Source organism: Zea mays, chromosome 8 (assembly GCF_902167145.1).
Source record: "Zea mays cultivar B73 chromosome 8, Zm-B73-REFERENCE-NAM-5.0, whole genome shotgun sequence".
NCBI classification, from domain to species: domain Eukaryota; kingdom Viridiplantae; phylum Streptophyta; class Magnoliopsida; order Poales; family Poaceae; genus Zea; species Zea mays.
Window position 1 is genome coordinate 145,878,294 of NC_050103.1, and position 17,729 is coordinate 145,896,022.

Below are 17,729 nucleotides of genomic sequence, written 5' to 3' on the forward strand. Positions count from 1 at the left end.
GCGTCGCTCATCGACGACGAAAAGAAGCTTGGCGACTGCCAGTTCGACCTCTGGAAGCAGTACTACGTGACTGCATGTGTCGCTGTGTTCGGTAAGCTCCGGCGCAGCCGCCGCTTGGACACGGTCCAGAGCGGCTGCACGGCGCTGTCCATCTTCAAATAGGGGGACCTCATGGTCGTCGCCAATGCCGGCGACTCTAGGGTTGTTCTGGGTACCGCATCCGACAATGGCGTCGTCACACCGTCCAGCTCATCATCCACCTAAAGCTCAACCTCCCACGTAAGTCACTACTGACCGGCCATGAATTCTTGTGCGCTGGGACGACAGTCGTTGCTGACGTTGTGTGAGTGTCCTCGAACAAGATTTATGTAGAGGAGTAGCACATCCAGTGGTGCAACGGCTAGGTGTACTACCTCGCTGATGAGTCCGGGGTGCACTTCGTTTGGCAGCCCAGCCAAGAGTCATCAGTACTCGCCATGTCGTGCGCGTTCGACGACTACTATATCAAGGACTATGGCGTCATCTTGACACCAGAGGTGACGCAGAGGAGGACCGACAACAGTGACCACTCGCCATCGTCGGGGTAGCTTTTGTGTCGGTCTGCCTTTAATTCTCTTTGCAAACACATACACTTGCTTTTTTGTTTAAACAAGCGTGTATGGTGGTGCGTACTTGATGACTGACAATGTACGAGGGAACTTCTACCGGCAGGTGTGACATGTGCTCTTCAATGATGAGACCATGCAAATCGTGACATATATCAAAGTCTGCATGATATTGATGGTTGCAATAGAATAGTAAAACAACTAAATTAAAATAACAAAATTTATGTATGACTAGGATTACAAATGGATTATGAAATATTTTGTATAACAATACAAGACACATTTTATATATAAGTTATTATGTTATTTATATATTCCCGTTGCAACGCACGGGTACTCATCTAGTTAGTTAAATCATGATGAATCTAGTAGCTTCAGTTTAATATTGTAAATCTTATGAAACATCGTGTATCAAAACAAATAAAACGACTAAATCATGTGAACATAAAGCGAATATCATATGAACGGAGCAGTGCTCAATCGACACACGTCGGATCGCTCCATCTGTGCTGGCCTTCTTAATCCAGGCATTTTTTTAGTCCACGTAAATTTTGCAAAACATTAAAACTAGCTTCCAAACAGGCTCGGCGACGTTAAAATACACGGTAAAAAACAAAATGCAGATTTTTTTGGGGAATAAATATTTGCTACTTGTCCGAGGTACAATCTTGGAGTCTTGACTGAACGTTTCTATTAGGAGTTACAAACTTCAATAGCATATTGAACAGCATACAAGAACCACAACACAAACCACCGTTAGTTCTTGAGCCCACGCGGCTCCAGAGTATCTTGTCAGCTACCTTTTCGTCATGTGCGTCATGTGGTCATTTTTGGTAGAAAATCGTCTTCACACCGATCGCTATTATAAAGTCATTTCCAGAGCTTGAGAGTTCTATCATGGCTTACTGAGGCAACCTTCCCTGTAGCACTGGATGATGCCAGGGCTGCAACCAAACCGTCATGCGCATTGTTGAAGGTCATGGTGTTCTTCTCCCTTATGTCCCAAAGTTCCAAAGACTGCATAACATGAAATAGAAGTAAAGTTAAATCCATCTCACTGAGGACTGATGGTAAAGTTAAATCCGTCATGCGCATTGTTGACCAAGGAATTGCCTCCATGGACCAACTCTAATCCCCTGGTCACCAAACCAGCCCTAATTATAAAGGACTATGATTATGCTCCCGAAATTATTAAGGCTTGTTTGGTTATTACTACCACATGTGGATTGGATGAGATTGGAAAAAATGATGAAAGATTTTAACTTGTTTGAGATTTAAATCCACCCAATCACACCCAACCCACATGAATCGAGAGCAAAACGAACAAGCCCTTACACAACTAGGGAACTTACCTCGTAACAACCAATCACTAGCAATGACTGATAAGTTGGGTGGAAAACACACGAGTGGAATTGATTTCCGCTGCGATTCAATTCATGCACAAATTCACCTTCACGTCCAGAACTGAATGACCATATTCTGACCGAGTCTTCACTGACAGAAGCGAGATATTCGCCAGCAGAATCCCAACAAAGCGATTGAATATTCTTATTGTGCCCCTACACATTTGAGAACAGACCTTTACAGTTAGATACTCAGTTTTGTTGCCAAATGCAAAACAGATCTCATTTTAAATCAAATGAAATTCAGTATCGTAAAACTAGCATGTCTAGTCTCAGCTCACTGCACCAAGCTAGTGGAGCTAGTGGAACTCAGAGAAATTTTAATGAACCTTATTCTTGTTTCAACACCATGTACATGAATCAAGAATGGCCATCACAGTTGGCAAATATATACTACACCCTCCGGTCCAAATTGCAGTCGTTTGGACTTCTCTAGATACATAGTTTTTTTACTTTGTATCCACACAAGCAAATATCTAGATGCATGGCAAACTTATATACTTAGAAAAGCCAAAATGGCATACGATTTGGAACATACGGGGTACGAAAGAAGCTAATTATGCACGTCATAAATTGCATGTAACTATAGTAACTTGCAAATAGATCCTTGGCAGACTTAAGTAGTGATCCTTGGTAACCCAACCTGCAAGGGACTTCTACAAGCATGTTGTGTCTCCCCATCAAGTATGTAGATAGCTTTATCTGAGGCCGCTGCTAGATACTTTCCCTTACGAGGTTGAAATCTCATCTGAGTAGCACCTCCCTGGGATGACAAAATATGATTTGAGGAAGAAAATCATGATCATAGAAAATCTTAATGATTAAGCAGATGACCCCATGAAATATAAAAGATAGCCGTGTACCTTAAACACCTTAACACATGTCAAACAGCTACCATTATTTATGCTCCAGCTGCGCACTTCCCCATCACTATCACAGGAGCATATCATATCCTCTTTATTTGGATGAAAATCAAGTGACATAACAGTTGCTGAATGGCCCGTGAAAGTTCGTAGTGAATAGTCAGTCTGCACGTAAAGAAACAATTAGACATTAGTGTTCCGAGCTGTGGGACACCTGATGCAGTATTGCCAGGAAACTAATGAAGGGCATACATTATCTGCATCCCAAACCCGCACAGTTTTGTCAAAGGAGGATGTAGCAAGGCGTGACATGCTTGGGCTAAATCTAACATCAGTGATAAGAAACGAGTGCTCTTCCAGATAAGATTTAGGGTTCAGAGAATCTGTACACCACAAAGTGACCTGTACAAAGAACAGGTGAGTAATTTAAGCTCTCTCTAAAAATTGTGAAATGATAGTTATGTGGTAGACTGGTAGTGATCACACCTTTTTATCATGACCACCAGTAGCAAGCAGTTTACCATCAGCTGAGAAGTGGCAACAGACAACTTTGGCTGTGCTTGCGCGTGCTTTGGCAACCTCAGAAAAACCAAACCCTAGAACAAACAACTCTTCACCAAGGATTGAACACAAACAAAAATAATGCAATGAAACAAAATTATGCTTTCTTACATTTTGCCTTTATACATCCAAGACAAGTTTAACATCCTTTGAAATAATTGTGTAAAATGACAAGCAGCTAAGATAATAATAGAGTAAATTATTAGAAATAGTAATCTGCTAAAGAAATATTTCTTATCTAACCAGTGAACAGATGAATGACAAATATTTCTCAGAGCAAAACAAATCTTAAAAATAAAGTTAACATTGCTTCATTTACAGCAAGCCATAAATAAAATATCTATGTCATGGATAAAAACATGCTCTCACAAGGACAAGTTAAAATCAAACCATGTATCACAAGGAAACAAAACCATACCTTTACTAGCATCCATGCATCGCCCCAAGTTGTCCCTAGGATCCATGTCATCCTGTGATAGAAAAGATTCAACATTATCATCCAATGAGCCATCTTCTAGCAAGCGGTCAACATCATCCTGAAAAGAAAAAAGGTTTCTGTTATGATACCATCATGATTAGATTTGACTAAAGTACTAAACAAAAAAGAGATGTATCTCATAATACACAAATATATGTGCATACCAATGGGTTTGCTGGAGATGTCAAGCTCCCAGTTCCGTCAGAGCCAAACATTACCATGGGTTTAGCTGAACCGCCATTCTGCTGCAGCTGTGGCACAGACATCACGTCTCCTGGTGTATGAGTGGAAGGTGTCGATGGTGCAGAACTTGGAGAGGGACCAGCAGTATTGGCTGTGCCTGAACTATTAGCTCTACCAGAGGATGAGCCTGGCTTCTTTCTCTTCTTTGCTGTCTGAACCAGAAACAGTACAGGTTCACTTTGCCAATCTAAAGCAGTGGGTAGTTCTAAGTTCTAAGACGAATGTTGTAACAGTGAGGGAGACAAAAGACAGTCGGTCAACAAGCAATATGATTCCAAAAAAATAGGACAAATCAACTGCAGTGCAAAGAACAGAAGACAACAATGTGATGTTGGAACACCAGATGAACATAAAACGGAGATAGGTAATCAGGTCGAGAGCTCTACAAAGTGGATGCATCACAGAGTTTATCATAAAGGTGCACACATATGATCATTTCACAGAGGGAAATTTAGCCCAGGAGCAATTTCAACCCAAAAGCAATATGATATGAGCTTCATCGTATTTGACAATTTTCTTTTTCAAGGCAAAGTATATTTGATAAGCCATGAGTCCAGGAGAAATACATAGCAGGTAAATTCCAAAAAAAACAACCAAACAACTAGCCCAGATAATATGCATGTTGTAAATAGTATAGTAGAATGTTAGGTTTGAACATCCATACAAAATGGAATATAGAAAGCATCGCAGGTATACAACACAACTGACACATACCTGTTCAGCTCCCCCAAATGAATTTGGTATGCCCCCATCAGCAGGCATACTTCCAATTCCTGGCTTTTCTTGTTGAAGATGTTGATTTGAACTTTGAGATTGCTGGCTAGAGACAGCAGGTTGCTGAAGCTGATGTTGCTGTGGGAGCTGTTGGCTATTGCTTTGCTGTTGTAATAGTTGCTGCTGCTGAGCAAGTTTCTTCTACTACACAGAAAATATGTATAAGAACATGGCAGCAGAAAAGGGCTAGAAAACTAATGTGAAGGAGTGCATTCATGCCAGGAGGACGCTTATGGATGTTGCGGCTTCAGAGGTACATATAACAGCAGTTCACGCATTGGTCACGTATATGCATAATCACAAGGGAAACAAGCACATAATGAGAACAAAATTAAGTTTATAAGGAGATAAACTGAAGACTTAACAACAAAAGCACAGGATCGTTTCATTGGAACTTTAAATAATGACTATTGCTTTGTTATGTCAAAAGAAAATTTGATGTTTCAACTTTTGCGAAGTGACAAATAAATACATAAAAATTTAAATAACTTTAAACATAATACACTTAGAGGACAAATTTAAATGACCCATGCTCCAATTTGTGCATTGAAGAAGCTAAGACACAAATTTAGTAAAAGATAAAACAAGGTCAACTATATTCAACTCCGTTCTAGAAAGTAAGGTTTGGAAATGAAATTTAGAAGACAAGAAAATAATTGCTGCAAGTAGCAACATACCGATTACAGTTTCTAACAAATTTAAATTATATACTTCATCCCAAAATAAGGCACGCACATATTTCAATAGTCTGTTATTTCTTTAACAACAATTAGTTTAATCATATGAAAAACTTGCTACAGAAGTGGTAACATTATATTTGTATTTAGTACTCTCTAATGATCGAAGTTGTGTTGCTACAAATGATATATTATAAGAAGAATTAGCAGTCAATGCATGATCTCGAAGGCCACATCAAGTCAAATCATGGCACATATTTCGGGATGGGAGTTAAAAAAAAGTATGCAATATGTTAATTTTGTTCATACTGAAAGAAAGTTCACAATGTTCATTTTGATCAGATTAGTACAAAGTGCCATCTAAGCAAGGAGCCCATGATCCATCCTACAGGTTTGCTTGTACCATAAGGTAAGAAGCTCAGAAGGCATGACAAGTATTTACTGTCATACAACTCTAAGTCTACTAGTAAAAAACTGGGCCGGGGAGGGAAAGACCACTCTCCCAGTATTATATTAAGAAGAGACCGAAACAAGAAAATCCCCGAACCCTGGCCCACCATCACTAGCGGGCCGTCACCGCCCACTTTGCAACGGCCCAACCGGAGGGTGGCGCGCATGACGTAACCCGGGAGCGAGCGGGACACAGCGATGGGTTTTTTTTAACCAAGTCAGAAATTCGCCCCCGAGGGGGATCGAACCCAGGACCTAGAGGTGCTACTCGGAAGCCTTAACCATTACGCTAGAGGCCCTTTCGCCTAAGTCCACTAGTAAAAAGGCTTGCCACTAGTTGGAGAAAAATGAAGAGCCAAAAGGCAGAAGTAAAAAAGATATACCTTTATAAGCATATCTATATCGCCACCACTTTGACTAGGAGAGCCAATATTTGGAATAATATCACTACCACTGTTTGTCTGCCCATCCCGGCCAAGAACAGCATTTCTATTTAGCATCATCCTCAATCTTCTGTTGTCGACATCACTAGATGTTGGTGAAGACATATTTTGCTGAGCATGCAGCATAAGCTGCTGCTGCTGCTGTGGAGTCAGCATCTGGATTTGCTGCTGCAATTGCTGTTGATTATGTATAAACGACTTCTGCTGAAGAATTCCTGACCTAAGTTGCTCAAGTCCCTGTAAAAATAAAGCACAAAGTGGTCAAAAGATAGTGTGTGGTAGCAACTCCCAAACAGAAGGTGCCATTAGCTACTATTCTTTGGTCGAACACAAAGAAGACATGTGTATATCTTCATATTAACAAGAGAAAGAAATGGTCCCATGCAACACAACCCCCTAATCTCAGAAGAGAATAAGAGGTTGCCTTAAAAGACTAGGAAAAAATAACACCTGAGGCAAGTTTTTAGTTTCTATATTTCGAAAGTTCAAGTTTAATGAAAATTCAAGCCAGGCAGTTTAAAAATAAAGCACTTAGGTCTGAGCCTTCAACAGGAACATATTTTGTACCCTGCAACCTGCATGCAAGGTGATGAAGAAATATAAGAGCAGTATAAATTTCACCCATTACCGTGAGTGGCCATCCTTTCAGAGTCAAATTGTTCCCAGCTTGATTAGATCCTGTTAAGGTCACATCCAGTTTAGCCACAGGAAGACTATCATGTGACAAGGTTGAATACGCCAAGCACATTTTTTTACTGCAAAGCTGAGAACCACTAAAGTTGAAGCCAAAAATAGTTGACAGTTCAGACAATAATTCCAGGGAATAGATCTAACCTTGAGCACCTATAAATGACCCTTCTGGGCCTGCAGCTCTGGGGGTCAGAATGGGATTAATCTCTGTCTTGATACCCTGCTAATAATATGAATACAATAAGGAACAATAGTTCACTTTTCTCTCCAAGTGTGGAGGACACTATGATCAAACAAGACAAACCAGGGTACCAAAAAAGACTAGCCTGAGCAGGACCAGGAAGTTGAGGGCTCCTGGCCTGAACTTGTTGCAGAGTGCCTGACAAGCCACCAACAGTTCCATGCAAAATTTGCCTATAAAAAGGGACATTTTAACTCGCTAAGAGTATATTTTAATAAAAAAGGTGTCATATACAGAAAAAATAAGAACGTTCAATGAGAGAATTGTTCGAAGCAAAGTTACAAAAAAAACTGTTCACCGTGAAGTATATAACTTATAAAAACGAAGTGCTTAAGGGGTGCAATACATAACAAAACTATTTGTTTTCGGAAAAAAAAATACTGTTTCCACCATGAAACCAAATTGCACAAGCACCACATCCAGTAAACAAAGCCGTTAGTCCAATTTATCTCTGGAACAATTTAAGAAAAAAAGGGAAACAAGCGAAGTAAAATCCAAACTTTCAACAAGAAACGACTAAATAAGTTGCACCATAGTTCTTAAAGCGTTAAGGCGAGGTGCGGCGTTCCACCACCTTCCGGACGCCTAGGCGATGGCAAGGCGACACCTTATTATCATATGAAGCAATAAAATGGCAGCAGGATGGAGGGGGGAAAAGAAAAAGAGAGGGAGGGAGAAGGGCTGCCAGCCCACTTAGACAGCCCACCATCCCAGCCCATATGCCCATCTCTCCCATCCCTGTCTTGACCTACTTCTCAGCTAAAAAACTCCCCACGCCGCCGCCCTGCTTCCAGCTCCAGCGCCGCTCTCCCCTACCCTTCAAGCTCCCTCCAAAGCCGTCGCTGGGACATGACACCGCCGCTCATCCAGCACCGCCGCCCTTTCCTTCAAGCTCCCTCCAGTACCACCACCACTTCCCCATCCAGATCGACACCCACTCTCCCCGCGAAATCAACATTGGAACGCTTTCCCTCATCTTCCTCTCCCTCCTCCCTTCCTCCGTGTCTCATTCTGCATGGTGATGGTGGACATCCAGAGTTTGTGAGCGCCTGGACGCCTAGGCGTCGCCTAGGAGACGCCTTAAAAACCATGGATCACACCATTCCATGTATCCATAAACTTGTCAACTGAATACATGGAAGCTCTGGTGCAATCCATTCTGTTTACTGTGGATTAGGATGTAATTCTCTAAGAACACAGGGAGGAGACCCAGTTGCTTCAGTTTTTTAACACACTATTTTCTTCTTAATAAATCTCATCAGGTACTGCCTTGTGCTATACTGCTATATCACATGGAGTAAAAATATTGTTGCAGTATTTTCATTATTCACAGGCTCAGCAAGTACCCTGAGGATTGCGCGCTTGAAGCTGCTTTCAACAATGATGCTTCATTTGAATCAAGTAGTTGCCCAGCATTCTCTCCGTACCTTTGCTGCAACCAGACTTAACATGTTACAGTAGAATGAAAACTATATGGTAAGGAGTAATCTGAAGGGTACAATAAAACTAGGTATTATCTAATGGTGTACCTTCAATGATGCCTCTTCCAAAGAGTCTCTCTCGGAAGGTACCTTTAACCTTTCCTCGTACATTTTTGTTGCCATAACATTTGCAGTACTTTGGTTTTGCCGCATTAAAGGATTGTTTCCAGAAATTCCATTTGCAGAACCATTGAGAAGATGAGAACCATCTCTACGCTGCTGTTGCAGCTGTTGCTGTTGCAGCTGCTGCTGCTGCTGCTGCTGAGGTTGTTGTTGTTGTTGTTGTTGTTGTTGTTGTTGTTGTTGTTGTTGTTGTTGTTGCTGCTGCTGCTGCTGCTGCTGCACAGCTCTTTGCAACAGCATTTGTTGCATTTGTATATGCTGTGGCTGCTGCTGCCTCTGTTGAGGGATCTGTTGCTGCTGTTGATGTTGTTGCTCCCTGGCTTTCATGAGCTGAGTCTGGAATAATGTGCTCATTTGTACCTGGGTTAGTATTGCTAGGACAGCAAACCCTGCCAACACTCATGTCTATTGATGCAGCAAAGACAGATCACGATTTATAAACTTCAATCCTTAGGTAACAACATGTCCTAGGAGAGAAAAAGGTGCAAAACCAGACATGTATACCAAAAGAAAACAAAGATAAATGTATGCCATGAACAGAAACTGATCCACAGACCAAACAGTTGATTAGCAAAAGCCACACCCTCCGGTCATAAAAACATATCGTTTAGGATAAGTTTTATAGCCAAACTTTAAAACTACAAACATTAATAACCTTTTAAAAGCTATTTAGTTTGAAAACATTAAGTTATATGTGTAGAACTAAAAATTGCATTGAAAAATACTCGCAAATCTAGGTGTACTTTTACAAGCACAAAATAATATACTCTTTGTTGAAGGACTTACAAAAAGAAGCAAATAGGTCAAACGGGCACACGTTAAATAAAATTTGATCACAGAAAGGACAATTAAATGCAAAAAAATGTTTACCTCAATATATGAGGCTGCAACATCTGAATGCTTCTCATTAGTTCTTGCTATGAATATATCCCAAAAAACCGACCACCACTCGAAAAGAAATCCACCAGGTGCGTCAATTGCTGAAAAAAAAAGAGAACAGTTTTGGGGGAAGTAAATAATACTCTTGACAAACGACAGAGAACACAGGCTGTTAGAACTCCAAGAAAAAAGTAGCTCCAGACAACTTGCATACAAATGCATACCAACTGGATCCGAAGAGACCTTTCCCTCTGCTTGGAAGGCCTTTGCAGTTGCCTGCAAATTTCTCTTCATAAAATAATCATATATGTATACATCCAGCCTGTTTCACGAAGTAGCCAAATAGTCAAAATAGAGGATTGAAGGAAATAATCAATCATAAGATGCTGTTTCAAGAAGAATATGAATAGGTAGCTAATAAACATAAAGAATTAAGATAAAAGGAATGCATACTAATACAGTATTACTGCATTAGACAGATAATCTGGAAATTGTCATGACTTCAAAAATACATTAATGCTAGATTGACATAACTAGTTTTGTTCATTTGATTTTGTATCTCCTTGGAAGTAAATTGTCAGCTAAAATGATTCTGACCATCAGTGTTCAGCCAATCATATTTCCATTCACTGACAGTAACCTTTTAATTCAATTAAGAATGTATCATTAGTTTAAATATGCTTTCCAAAAAATTGTTATCAGTATTAGAGATAGTGTAATATAACCCCGGACTAAAACGGCCCCTTTCCTAGCTGCGCTATCTGTACCATCTCCATCTTGCAGTGGCAATAGCCGCCCTAGCACGAAGTGGTCGAACACTGAGCTTAAGACGTTCTGTCAAACCAGACTATCAAGGTCTAAGCGGAATCGAATCTGCACCACTACCATCCGCTCGTAGAAGGTGAAAGGGTTCCTCTGCCGTAGGAACCCACATCCCAGCAACCGAATTGAGATCCTCTCTTCCAGGATGCTTAATAGTTCAACCAGAACTGCTACTGGATATCCATTAATATCCATAATCTTCGGTTAAAATGTAGATATTTCTGCTAAAACTCGGCAAATCTGTCTCAACATGGGTCAATCCTCAAATCAGATCTCCTCGAGAACGAGCTAGAAAGAAAAACAACGCTGAAATGAAATTAAAAAGGAGGTATCGCGAAACCCTAGCGGCCAAACACGACCTCTGCAACCCGTGCCCGCGACCATGATAATAGCACAGAAAATTCATCCAAAAAAAGCAAAATCACGCCAGCTAAAGACACCGAGAATCAAACGGTAAACACGTGCATAAAAAATACTCATGTGAAGTGGTAAACCAAATCCTTACATCTTGTCCGCCTCCCAGTTAGTTTGCGACATGGCTGGTGCTCTTCTCGCGGCGCGCCGACCAGGAAGTCTCTCCCTCTAAAGCAAAAAAGCCCGACGAGGAGAGCCTGCTCAGATAGGCCACCGACGCCTCCGCGGCGGACGCCTGGGCGGTGGGAGCGTGGCTCTACCGCTCGAGCGAGACGAAGTGGGGATCCCGAGACGAAACGCTTGCGGCGTGGCCGCGGCGGTAAGCGGCGGAGGCGGAAGGGAGACAAGAATCGCGGCGGAGGCGGAAGGGAGAGTGGAATCGCGGCGGAGGCGGAAGGGAGAGTGGAATCGCGGCGGAGGCGGCGGGAGCGGGACCGAATGGCAGGGGAAGGGGAATGTCGAATGTACGAGGGAGACGGGGAAGGTAATGGAGGTGAGGGGCAATTGGGGAATAGAGACCGGGGAAGGGTGGGCCTCGTGACGCGACGTGGGAGCTAAAATACAATGTCGGGACCGTACATAGAAAATGATTAATATTTGTAACTTCTGTGTGAAAAATACTTATTTATCAAAAAAATATTTACTAAAATTACAGACCAATAGACCATTAATATTTATGAAACCAAATACTTTTACGATAGAATAATGTTTTATAGCAAATCTGATGGTAATAATAACTTGGGATGTAGATACTAGTAGTACGTTTTTTATAAATTGATTAAAAATTATATAACTAGGCTTATGATATTGTGTGATGAGTTTAGTTCCTATCACATCTCTACTTGAAAGGGAAATGTGCCCTTGGGCCATTTCTAAGTATTTTGGTGATTGAGTGCCAACTCAAGTGCTTAAATGTGAATTTATGACATGGATGAATAAAGTGCAAATCAAGAACAAAGGTATGTTTATAAGTCTTAGCACATTGGTTTTGTGTACTAATATACTTGTCTAAGTATTGGAAACAGGAAGAAAAAAAAGAAAAGAAATAAGTTGGATGTGTACAGCCAGAAGGCTGCTTCGGTCTGGAGCACCGGACAGTGTCCGGTGCGCCAGGCTGCCTCGGCCGAAGAAGCCACTCTCGGGAATTTGCTGACGGCGTACGACTAAAATTCACCGGACTGTCCGGTGTGCACCGGACTGTCCGGTGAGCCAACGGTCGGCCGGGCCAACGGTCGACCGCGCGATCTGCGTGGGACACGTGGCCGAGCCAACGGTCGGAAGAGGGCACCGGACTGTCCGGTGTGCACCGGACATGTCCGGTGCGCCAACGGCTTCCGCATCTGCAACGGTCGACTGCGCTGTTTAAGGAAGGAAATCGGGCACCGGACAGTGTCCGGTGTGCACCGGACTGTCCGGTGCGCCCGACGACAGAAGGCAAAGATGGCCTTCCAGATTTGTTCTCAACGGCTCCTAGCTGCCTTGGGGCTATAAAAGGGACCCCTAGGCGCATGGAGGGAGATACCAAGCAACCTTAGAGCATTCTTGATCATCCACACTCAGTCTTTGCGCATCCGTTTGTCATTCTAAGTGATTCGAGCTCCGTTCTTGTGAGAACTTTGAGATAGTCTTTGAGCTCGATTCTTGGCCGTGTGTGTGCGCATTTCGCTGTGGATTTGTGTGTGTTGCTTCCCTCCCTTACTATGTGCTTTTTTATGAATCTTAAGTGTAAGGGCGAGAGACTCCAATTTGTGGAGATTCCTCGCGAGTGGGATAAAGAAAAGCAAGGCAAAACACCGTGGTATTCAAGTGGGTCTTTGGACCGCTTGAGAGGGGTTGATTGCAACCCTCGTCTGTTGGGACGCCACAACGTGGAGTAGGCAAGTTTTGTACTTGGCCGAACCACGGGATAAATCACCGTGTCTTCTCTGTGTTGAATTCTTTGTGATTGTCGTATTGTGCAAGATCTCCTCTTTAGCCACTTGGCAATTATTGTGCTAACCCTTAACAAGTTTTTGTGGCTATAAGCTTAAGTTTTTACAGGATCACCTATTCACCCCCCCTCTAGGTGCTCTCAATTGGTATCAGAGCCGTTCTCTTCAAGAAGGGACTAATCGCCCGAAGAGATGGACCCTAAGGGAAAGGGAATCGTGATCAACGACAAGGAGAAGGAGTCTTTCGTCAACGAGCATAAGGATGACAAGCCTACTGACTCGGGCTCGGGCCACAAGCGTAAAGATGGGAAGAAGAAGAAGACAAGGCGCATCAAGGAGATCGTCTACTACGACGATAGCGATGAGTCTACTTCTTCCCAAAAGGACGACGACAACGACTACAGGAAGACGGTCAATTCGAACTTTTCATTTGATTATTCTCGTATTCCACATAGTTCGAATTCGCATTTGCTCTCCATTCCTCTTGGCAAACCTCCACACTTCGATGGGGAAGACTACGGATTTTGGAGTCACAAAATGCGTAGTCACTTATTCTCTCTCCATCCAAGCATATGGGAGATTGTAGAGAATGGAATGAAATTTGATAGCTCGGATAGCCCTATGCTTATAAATGAACAAATCCATAGAAATGCACAAGCTACTACTGTTCTATTAGCATCTTTGTGCAGGGAAGAGTACAATAAGGTGAGCGGCTTGGACAACGCCAAGCAGATATGGGACACCCTCAAGATCTCTCACGAGGGGAACGACATCACCATGCTCACTGATAGTCGCCTAGAGGGGGGGTGAATAGGGCGAAACTGAAATTCACAAATATAAACACAACTACAAGCCGGGGTTAGCGTTAGTAATAAGGAACGAGTCCGCAAGAGAGGGCGCAAAACAAATCCCAAGCGAATAAGCAAGTGAGACACGGAGATTTGTTTTACCGAGGTTCGGTTCTTGCAAACCTACTCCCCGTTGAGGAGGCCACAAAGGCCGGGTCTCTTTCAACCCTTCCCTCTCTCAAACGATCCACGGATCGAGTGAGCTTCTCTTCTCAAATCAAAGCCGGGAACAAAACTTCCCCGCAAGGGCCACCACACAATTGGTGCCTCTTGCCTTGATTACAATGGAGTTTTGATCTCAAGAACAAGTGAGAAAGAAAAGAAGCAATCCAAGCGCAAGAGCTCAAATGAACACGGCAAATCACTCTCTCTAGTCACTAGGGCTTTGTGATGAATTGGAGAGGATTTGATCTCTTTGTTTGTGTCTAGAATTGAATGCCTAGCTCTTGTAAGTGGTTGGGAAGTGGAAAACTTGGATGCAATGAATGGTGGGGTGGTTGGGGTATTTATAGCCTCAACCACCAAAAGTGGCCGTTGGGAGGCTGTCTGTTTGATGGCTCACCGGACAGTCCGGTGCACACCGGACAGTCCGGTGCCCCCTGCCACGTCATCACTGCCGTTGGATTCTGACCGTTGGAGCTTCTGACTTGTGGGCCCGCCTGGGTGTCCGGTGCACACCGGACAGGTACTGTTTGATGTCCGGTGTGCCAGTATGGGCGATTCTGTCTTCTGCGCGCGCAGAGCGCGCATTAAATGCGCGGCAGAGAGCCGTTGGCGCGGAGATGACCGTTGCTTCGGAGTCGCACCGGACAGTCCGGTGAATTTTAGCGGACTAGCCGTTGGCGTTTTCCGAAGCTGGCGAGTTCCTGAGGCCGACCTCCCTTGGCGCACTGGACACTGTCCGGTGTACACCGGACAGTCCGGTGTACACCGGACAGTCCGGTGAATTATAGCCGAGTCGCCCTGGAAATTCCCGAAGGTGGCGAGTTTGAGTCTGAGTCCCCTGGTGCACCGGACAGGTACTGTTCACTGTCCGGTGGCACACCGGACAGTCCGGTGCGCCAGACCAGGGGTGCCTTCGGTTGCCCCTTTGCTCCTTTGTTGAATCCAAAACTTGATCTTTTTATTGGCTGAGTGTGAACCTTTTACACCTGTATGACTTATGCACTTGGGCAAACTAGTTAGTCCAAAAGATTTGTGTTGGACAATTCAACCACCAAAATTATTTAGGAACTAGGTGTAAGCCTAATTCCCTTTCAATCTCCCCCTTTTTGGTGATTGATGCCAACACAAACCAAAGCAAATATAGAAGTGCATAATTGAACTAGTTTGCATAATGTAAGTGTAAAGGTTGCTTGGAATTGAGCCAATATAACTACTTACAAGATATGCATGGAATGTTTCTTTCTTATATAACATTTTGGACCACGCTTGCACCACATGTTTTGTTTTTGCAAACTCTTTTGTAAATCCTTTTCAAAGTTCTTTTTGCAAATAGTCAAAGGTGAATGAATAAGATTTTGCAAAGCATTTTCAAGATTTTGAAGTTTTCTCCCCCTGTTTCAAATGCTTTTCCTTTGACTAAACAAAACTCCCCCTAAATTAAATCCTCCTCTTAGTGTTCAAGAGGGTTTTGATGTAAGATTTTTGAAATACTACTTTCTCCCCTTTTTGAACACAATATGATATCAATTGATAAATTTTCTTGGAAAGCACTAAGTTTTTGAAATTGGTGGTGGTGCGGTCCTTTTGCTTTGGGCTCATTTCTCCCCCTTTTTGGCATGAATCGCCAAAAACGGAATCATTAGAGCCCTCGAAGTGCTATCTTCCCCCTTTGGTCATAAATAAATGAGTTAAGATTATACCAAAGACGAAATCCTTTTCTTTGATGCTCATTTCTCCCCAAAGAATAGAGAGTTGCTTGGAGTGATGGCGAAGTATGAGTTACGGAGTGGAAGCCTTTGTCGTCGCCGAAGACTCCAATTCCCTTTCAATATACCTATGACTTGGTTTGAAATAGACTTGAAAACACATTAGTCATAGCATATAAAAGAGATATGATCAAAGGTATATAAATGAGCTATGTGTGCAATCTAGCAAAAGAAGTTGCGAGAATCAAGAATATTGAGCTCATGCCTAAGTTTGGTAAAAGTTTGTTCATCAAGAGGCTTGGTAAAGATATCGGCTAATTGATCTTTAGTGTTAATATAAGAAATCTCGATATCTCCCTTTTGTTGGTGATCCCTAAGAAAATGATACCGAATGGCTATGTGCTTAGTGCGGCTATGCTCGACGGGATTGTCGGCCATTTTGATTGCACTCTCATTATCACATAGCAAAGGGACTTTGGTTAATTTGTAACTGTAGTCCCGCAGGGTTTGCCTCATCCAAAGCAATTGCGCGCAACAATGACCTGCGGCAATGTACTCGGCTTCGACGGTGGAAAGAGCGACCGAATTTTGCTTCTTTGAAGCCCAAGACACCAAGGATCTTCCCAAGAACTGGCAAGTCCCCGATGTGCTCTTCCTATTGATTTTACACCCCGCCCAATCGGCATCGGAATAACCAATTAAATCAAATGTGGATCCCTTAGGATACCAAAGCCCAAACTTAGGAGTATAAGCCAAATATCTCAAGATTCGTTTTACGGCCGTAAGGTGAGCTTCCTTAGGGTCGGCTTGGAATCTTGCACACATGCATACGGAAAGCATAATATCCGGTCGAGATGCACATAAATAGAGTAAAGAACCTATCATCGACCGGTATACCTTTTGATCCACGGACTTACCTCCTGTGTCGAGGTCGAGATGCCCATTGGATCCCATGGGTGTCTTGATGGGCTTGGCATCCTTCATCCCAAACTTGTTTAGAATGTCCTGAGTGTACTTCGTTTGGCTAATGAAGGTGCCCTCTTGGAGTTGCTTCACTTGGAATCCTAAGAAATACTTCAACTCCCCCATCATAGACATCTCAAACTTTTGTGTCATGATCCTACTAAACTCTTCACATGTAGACTTGTTAGTAGACCCAAATATAATATCATCAACATAAATTTGGCATACAAACAAGTCATTTTCAAGAGTTTTAGTAAAGAGTGTAGGATCGGCCTTTCCGACTTTGAAGCCATTAGAAATAAGGAAATCTCTTAGGCATTCATACCATGCTCTTGGGGCTTGCTTGAGCCCATAAAGCGCCTTAGAGAGCCTATAGACATGGTTAGGGTACTCACTGTCTTCAAAGCCGGGAGGTTGCTCAACATAGACCTCTTCCTTGATTGGTCCGTTGAGGAAGGCACTTTTCACGTCCATTTGATAGAGCTTAAAGCCATGGTAAGTAGCATAGGCCAATAATATGCGAATTGACTCAAGCCTAGCTACGGGTGCATAGGTTTCACCGAAATCCAAACCTTCGACTTGGGAGTATCCCTTGGCCACAAGTCGAGCTTTGTTCCTTGTCACCACACCATGCTCATCTTGCTTGTTGCGGAAGACCCATTTGGTTCCTACAACATTTTGGTTAGGACGTGGAACTAAATGCCATACCTCATTCCTAGTGAAGTTGTTGAGCTCCTCTTGCATTGCCACCACCCAATCCGAATCTTGGAGTGCTTCCTCCACCCTGTGAGGCTCAATAGAGGAAACAAACGAGTAATGTTCACAAAAATGTGCAACACGAGATCTAGTGGTTACCCCCTTATGAATGTCGCCGAGGATGGTGTCGATGGGGTGATCTCGTTGGATTGCTTGGTGGACTCTTGGGTGTGGCGGCCTTTGCTCTTCATCCTCCTTGTCTTGATCATTTGC

General features: G+C 42.9%; 1 protein-coding gene across 2 annotated transcripts; it reads right to left on the minus strand.

Moving 5' to 3' along the window:
- Positions 1 to 1,204: 1,204 nt before the first annotated feature.
- On the minus strand, positions 1,205 to 11,659 carry LOC100217300 (Transcriptional corepressor LEUNIG). 2 transcript variants are annotated; one of them, NM_001359583.1, is made up of 18 exons: positions 11,239 to 11,659; positions 10,136 to 10,233; positions 9,903 to 10,012; positions 8,958 to 9,368; positions 8,775 to 8,860; positions 7,514 to 7,601; positions 7,332 to 7,407; positions 7,126 to 7,175; positions 6,438 to 6,734; positions 4,868 to 5,068; positions 4,075 to 4,305; positions 3,851 to 3,968; positions 3,358 to 3,467; positions 3,124 to 3,273; positions 2,872 to 3,036; positions 2,652 to 2,771; positions 1,958 to 2,164; positions 1,237 to 1,622 (listed from the first exon to the last, which is right to left on the minus strand). In NM_001359583.1, the coding sequence occupies exons 1-18, from the start codon at positions 11,268 to 11,270 to the stop codon at positions 1,476 to 1,478; spliced, it is 2,697 nt and encodes an 898-aa protein (NP_001346512.1). In that variant the 5' UTR covers positions 11,271 to 11,659; the 3' UTR covers positions 1,237 to 1,475. The 2 variants fall into 2 exon arrangements, with proteins under 2 accessions (XP_035817226.1, NP_001346512.1); XM_035961333.1 differs by lacking the exon at positions 11,239 to 11,659 and having other exon boundaries at positions 1,205 to 1,622; positions 8,958 to 9,437.
- Positions 11,660 to 17,729: the final 6,070 nt, after the last annotated feature.